Source organism: Elephas maximus, chromosome X (genome assembly GCF_024166365.1).
Source record: "Elephas maximus indicus isolate mEleMax1 chromosome X, mEleMax1 primary haplotype, whole genome shotgun sequence".
In the NCBI taxonomy this organism is placed as follows: Eukaryota; Metazoa; Chordata; class Mammalia; order Proboscidea; family Elephantidae; genus Elephas; species Elephas maximus.
In genome coordinates, this window is record NC_064846.1 from 4,210,794 (window position 1) to 4,217,885 (window position 7,092).

A 7,092-nucleotide genomic window follows, 5' to 3' on the forward strand; every position below is an offset into this window, starting at 1 on the left:
TTATTGTAATATATTTTAATTATATATATATAATTATACATGTATACATATTATTTTATACATATACATGTGTGCATATTTATATATATACATATATGTTCATATGTATGTGACACATACGTACACATACATGTACATCCACAAATAATTGTCTTATTATTGTATACAGCCAATAATAGTTTAAATTTACCCACATATTACTATTTCGTTTGCTCTGTGTTACTTCCTCCATCTCCCAGCTTCAAATTGAGATCAATTTTCTTTCTGCTGTATAAACATCTTTCAATATTTCCTTTAAGTGATGTCTAAATGTTTTTAATGTGAGGAAACCCTGGTGGTGTAGTGGTTAAGTGCTACAGCTGCTAACCAAGAGGTCAGCAGTTCAAATCCACCAGGAGGTCCTTGGAAATTCTACGGGGCAGTTCTACTCTGTCCCATAGGGTCGCTATGAGTCAGAATCGACTGGATAGCAGTAGGTGTGGGATGTCTAATGGTGATGAATTTGCTCCCTTTTTGTGGCTAAAAATGTCTTTATTTCACCTTCATCTTTTCAGTATGTTTTCTCTGGGTGTAGAATCGTAAATTGGCAGCTATTTTTACTCCATACTTGGAAGAAATCACGCCATTTTATTTCGACTTCCGGCTTCCGCATATGAGACGATTGAAAATATCATGGCTTGGGTCGGGCACACCTTAGTCCTCAAAGTGACATCTTTGATTTTTGCAAAGCAAAGAATCTGTTACTAAAACCTGACAAAATTGTATATTATTTATATGTGTGTATATATATATATATATATATATATATATATATATATATATATATATATATATATATATATAAAAACATGGAAACCCTGGTGGCGTAGCAGTTAGGTACTATGGCTGCTAACGAAGAGGCTGACAGTTTGAATCTGCCAGGTGCTCCTTGGAAACTCTATGGGGCAGTTCTACCCAGTCCTATAGGGTTCCTATGAGTCAGAATCGACTCCACAGCAGTGGGTTTGGTTTTGTTCAATATATATAATATATATATGATGAAGTCACAGAAAATATCCCACATGAACAGAATAGCAAAAATGCTATCAACAAATCAAATTCAGCACTATATATTAAAAAAATGTGTTCTCATTGCGTATTTACAGATGAGGGCCAGAGATGTTCAGTGATTTCTGCAAGGCCATGCAGCTGGTAGGTGACCCTACCTCTACCTGATTCAAAACCCACACTCTTCCCAATGCAATGGCATCCTAGGTGGTGAGGGCTGGCTTTGCAGTGGAAGGAGTTGTGATGAGGCTCCTGGGCGGGGAACAGCCAGCCTGGGTCCCTTGTGCAGGTTCCAGGCTTGATTGGGACAAGGTGCAAATGCAGAGTGTCCCAGGGGCCTGGTCTAGGGTCCTCTGCCCCGACTTCCGGCTTCCATAGCCCCGACCTGCCTCCAAGTTGCTACAATGAGCTCTCCCTCCACCGACTTACTTCCCCAAGTCCCCCCCCACCCCCCTCCTTGTTGCCAGGCCATTTTGCTGGTGGCAGGCCAATGGGTGCAACTGTTGCCTCTGGAGGCGGCCAGCGTTGCCAGGCAGACCCTTACCATGCAGGTCCCGGTGCCATGACAACACGGACGTCTCCTTACGTGCTCTCCTGCTGCGCCCCCCGCACTGAGACACGAAGTCGGCCTGCCTCCGCTCCCCGGGGGCTTCTGGGAAAGCCGGGAAGGCCACGTGGCCTTGGCGAAGAGGATGCCGGGAGGCACGCGGCTGAGGCGCGTTTCCGGATCTTTCTGAGGGGGTTCTGGAGGGGTCCGCGGCCGGAGGCGCCGTTTCCCCAGGGTCGTGGGAGCGCACGCAGAGTGGTAGGAGGTGAGCGCAGAGGGCCTTCTCTGTGGAGGAGCCGGGAATGACCGAGCCCTGGGTCAGGTTAGGGCGTCGCCGGGCGGGGCCTGAGGGGACTGGCGGCCGGAGTCTGGGTAGAGCACGAGGCGGCGTGGGGGACCGGCAGGCTCGAGGGCTGGCTGAGAGGGATCCCCGGTGATGAGGGCCCGAATAGGGTGCTGTCGGAGAAGGGAGAGAGGGGTCCCGGCCGCAGGGCTGCAGATGGGGGGGAGGACTCCCGGCCCGGAGGGTTGGGGGCACGGAAGGGGCAGTCCAGGTTGTCGGGCGGAGTAGGGCGTGGAGGGGACTCGCGTGGTCTGGCGCTGAGGGTGAGGGGAGGGACGGCCTCCTGGCTACAGGGAGGGGTAGGGCGGGGGCCCCGGGGGCTGAGGGGGGGAACTGGAGGCTGCGGCGGGGTGCGGCGTGGTGACCCCCGGTTGTGGGCGTCTGGGTGGGGCTTGGGAACGGGTCTCCTAGCCCACCAATGGCGTTCCTCTTCCAAATACGTGTGCCCTCATTTCCGGCTCAGGGATGTTGGGAGGTGAGGTTTTAGGTCTGAGGCGGCTGGTTTCAGGTCAGCAAATGGAGGGGTCCCAGGCTCTGCTAGGCTGCAAAATGAGGACCTGAAGGAATACTGAGAGAACCCCAGCCCTGGAACAGAGAGTACCCCAGTCTCGTCAGACCCCTGCTGTCAGCCCTGGGAGATCCCGAGCAAGGCTGTCAGGCAGAGGTGTGGTCTCCCACTACTTTCTTCTCAGGGGTCTCAGGAAGATGTCAGGAGTAAAATATTTTGCGGTTATTGAAGATGCCCCCTACCCTACATAAAGGCCCCCTCAGTGGCTCAGCCCCTGCTGACAGCCCTGGGAGACCCGCTGCGGGGGGGGGTGGTGTTTCCTGACTTCCGGCTTGGGAGTCCGAGAGCCGAGGCTGGTCTGAGGGGTTTCAGCCTTGGATCCAGGCCTGGTCAAGCCTCCACGTGAGGATGAGAGAACCCGGAATCTCAGAATATAGAGCCCCCCCCCCGAGGGACGTGCCCCTTCTGTTAGTCCTAGAAGACCCAGGAATATTTCAAGGACTGGGGCTTCCACTCAGTTTTGCCAGTACCTGAGGGGCGGCGCATTGTCTGAAAGCGGTCTCAAGCACCAGAGGGGAGGGATCCCGGCCCTGCCAGAAGTAAAGGGAAGGACTGAGGGGACCCCGGGCCTCAGAACAGAGGGGTCCCAGAGAAATACACCTCTGCTGTCCGCTCTGGGAAACCCCAGCTACCCCTTAATTCGGCCCCGGGGTCTGAGGTAGGCGGGACGTGGTCTTAGCGGGTTATCTCAGATCATAGGAGAAGAAGGGGCTTTAGATCATGAGAGGGGAGGGGTCCAGGCCCTGGCAGGAGTCAAGTGTAGGACTGGGGGAACCCCGGGTCTCAGAACAGAGGGGCCCCAGAGAACCTGCCCCTGCCATCAGCCCTGGGAAACCCCAGCTACTCCTCGATTCGGCCCCGGGATCTGAGGGAGGCGGGACGTGGTCTTAGTGGGTTATCTCAGATCATAGGAGGAGAAGAGGCTTCAGATTATCAGAAGGGAGGGGTCTAGGCCCTGCCAGGAGTCAAGTGGAGGTCCCTGAGACAGGAATAAGGGGACCCGATGCCTCAGAACTCTCTGGAACCCCATAGAATCCGCTCTTTTCTGTCAGCCCTGGGAAACCCTGGACAAGAGTGGCTGAACGTGATGGGCCCTTATTTCACCTCGGGCGTCTCAGGGAGGTGGGACCTCGATCTGAGGCAGGACGCTTCAGGTCGTCTAAAGGGGGGACCCAGGACCTGCCAGGTGTCAAGGTGAGGACCCTCAGGGAGGGCTGAGGGGAATTCTCCACACTCACAGAAACTGGCCCAGCCCCCACTGTCAGACCTGGAGACCCAGGACATGGCTGTAAGGCTGAACCAACTCCCACATTTCTGCTGAGGAAGATAAAGGTCTTGAACTGAGGGGGCTGGGCTCAGGTCAGCAGAGGAGTCCTGGGCCCTGCCAGGTGTAAGGTGAGGACTCTGAAGGAAGACTAAGGTGACTCTGGACACCATAACGCTGCTACCCCCACCCCTCGCCCATGCTCTCAACCCTGGGAGATGGAGAGGGGGACAGGGGTGGCCTGCTGTGGTGTTTTCTTACTTCCGCCAGAAGGAGCTCTCAGGGAGGCTTGGTGTGAAGGTTAGCAGAGAGAGGAGTCCCGGGACCTGTTAGAATCCTGTTAGGACCCTGAGGATGAATTGAGAGCTCCTCCCACCCTATACAAAGGGGACCCCACAGAATCCCACCCCTGCTGTCAGCCCTGGGAGACCCCAGTTAGAGGTGGCTTCATGTGGAGCCTTCTCATTTCTGCTTTGGTGACGTCAGGGAGGGCAGAATCTTGGACTGAGAGGTGGGAAGTCAAGTCAGTGAAGGGAGAAGTCCCAGGCCCTGCCAGGAGTCAAGGCGGGGACCCTGAGAGAAGACTTAAGGGACCTTAGACTGCAGAACAGAGGAAACCCTGCAGAATGCCCGCCATAATCTTGCTGTTCATCATGGGAGGACCTAGTCAGTGGTGGTTAGATGTGGCCCCACTCACTTCTTTGGAGTGAGGGGGATGAGGGAGAGAGGTCTCAAGGAGATGAGGCTTTGGTCTGAGGAGGTCCACATACAGATGTGCAAGCACTTACACGAGTAAAGATGAATGTCCTGAGAGAGGATTTGAGGATATCCTCATCTTAGAAGTAATGGGCACCAGCTTTGCCCTGCTCCTTCTTTCAGCCCTGAGAGGCCTTGAGTAGGTGTGGTTAGTGGGGACCCCTTCTCCTCCTCATAGACCTCAGGGATGTGATTTCTTGTTCTGAGAGTCTTCTCTCAGATCAGCAGAGGGATGAGGACCCTGAGTGAGCACTGAGGAGACCGCCAACCCTGGAAAATGGGGACTTCCCAGAGTCCACTCCACCCCTCCCGTGAGTGCTGGGAGACCCAAGACTGAACTTGCAGTCAGCATCCTCAGGTGCCCCTCAATTCCTCTTTCAGGGACACAAGGAACCAGGAGTTGAGGGCCTTGGTCTGAGGCACGTGTCCTCAGGTCAGCAGAGCGGAGAAAGCCCAGGCACTGCCAGGAGGCAAGGTGAGAACACTGAATGTGTACCAAGGTCCCACTCACCCAAGAAGAGAGGGAACCCCACAGCCCCTGACCCCACCCACCCCACTGTCAGCCCTGGAAGCCCTGGCTACACCCTGAGGAGCCGTGTCGTTTTCTCCTTCAGGGCCTTAGGGGACAGATAGACAGGAGACGTGTGAGGCCTTAGAGAAAACTTGTAAGTTGGCCTTTGTTGGAGCCATGAAGGTTGAGTTTCATAGCTAAGGCCACTCATACTCTCCCTGCCTTTCCCACAGGCCTTTAGGCTCCCATCACCCACCCTCTTCCTTTAGGGTCCTAAGGGACAGGGTGACAGGAGACCTGTGAGGCCCTAGAGAAGACCTGTAAGTTGGTCTTTGTCAGAGTCGCCAAGGTTGAGTTTTTCAGCTGAGGTCCCTAACACTCTGCCACTGTCTCCTGCAGGCCTGTGGGCTCTCACAGCCCACCCTCCTATCTGCACTCCCCGACAAGAGTCACCATGCCTCGCCCATCAAAGCGTCGGCGTTACATGTTTGAGCAAGACCTTCAGCCCCAAGGTGGGACGCAGGGCCCAGAGGGAGGGCAGTTTCTTGTGGCTGAGGAGGAGGAGGCCTCCTCCTCCTCCACCTGCTCTTCCTCTTTCCCCTTGTCCTCTTCCTCCTCCTCCTGTCCCCTGAACCTAAGCACCCCAGAGGAGGTTTCTGCTACTGGAACACCCAGTCCTTCCCAGAGTCCCCAGGCATCCTGCTCCCCCTCTGCTGCCGTTGCAGCCAGTCTGTCCAGCAACTCTGCTGAGGGCTCCAGCAGCCCAGGGGAGGGTCCAAGCACTTCACAGGCCCAGCCAGATGCTGAGGCCTTGCTCAGAGAAGCAATAGATGATAAGGTGGCAGATTTGGTACAGTTCCTGCTCCTTAAATATCAGACGAAGGAGCTCACCACGAAGGCAGAAATGCTGACCACAGTCATCAAAGAGTACCAGGACCACTTCCCTGTGATCTTCAGGGAAGCCTCGGAGTGCATGCAGCTGGTCTTTGGCATTGACATGAAGGAAGTGGATCCCACCAGCCACTCTTATGTCCTCGTCAACACACTGGGCCTCACATATGATGGGATGCTGAGTGGTGATCAGGGTGTGCCCAAGACTGGCATTCTGATACTTATTCTGAGCATAATCTTCCTGGAAGGCAACTGTGCCCCTGAGGAGAAGATCTGGGAAGCTCTGAGTGTGATGGGCGTGTATGTTGGGAGGGAGCACTTCATCTACGGGGAGCCCCAAAAGCTCATCACCGATGACTGGGTGCAGGAGAAGTACCTGGAGTACCGGCAGGTGCCCGACAGCAGTCCTGCCCGCTATGAATTCCTGTGGGGTCCAAGGGCCCACGCAGAAACCAGCAAGATGAAAGTCCTCGAGTTTTTGGCCAAGGTCAATGGCAGTGACCCCAGATCTTTCCCGTTTTGGTATGAGGAGGCTTTGAGAGATGCGGAGGAGAGAGCCCAGGCCAGTGTTGCTGCCACGGATGCCACTACTGCCATGGCCAGTGAAAGTGCCGGGGCCATGTCTGGCAGCTTCTCCTGCCCCAAGTAAAGTTTCAGGCCATCCATTACTCTGTGTTTGAAGAGGGTGGTCACAGTTCTAAGTAGTGGAGGGCAGGGGCGTAACATCTTTGTGTTCCTGTTTTGTAAGGGTGACTTGTAGCCTTATTTCTTTTTCTTGTTGGTGTTTTTCAAATGCTGTTCTCTTGAATAGATAAGGTTTAATTAGTTTCAGAATCTAAGTTTATCGGTGGCATCGATCACACATTTATTGCTTTTTTTGTGTTTCAAGAGTAAGAATTTTGTTATTTTGTAAAACAAATTGGGAAACCTTATATCTCATTCAGTGATTTGAACCAAGATAACATGGCATTGGAACAGGAATTTCTTTGGAAATGTGAAGTAACTCAGCAGTAAAATAGAAAAAAGATTTTCGGATGCCTTTATTCTTTTTAGTCTGTTATTGTGTAACATTAAAATATATGTATCTGGATTTGCTTGGCTGATTCATGAATGTAGGAGAAATTAAACTTTAATAAATGGAAGCCCCTGCTCACTGGCTCATTTT

The 7,092-nt window shown here is 53.3% G+C and overlaps 1 protein-coding gene across 1 annotated transcript; it reads left to right on the forward strand.

Moving 5' to 3' along the window:
- The first annotated feature begins 5,490 nt into the window (after window positions 1-5,490).
- Window positions 5,491-6,576, forward strand: LOC126069116 (melanoma-associated antigen 10-like). Its single transcript, XM_049872096.1, has one exon. It carries the CDS (start codon window positions 5,491-5,493, stop codon window positions 6,574-6,576), a length of 1,086 nt encoding a protein of 361 aa, XP_049728053.1.
- The last annotated feature ends 516 nt before the right edge of the window (window positions 6,577-7,092 follow it).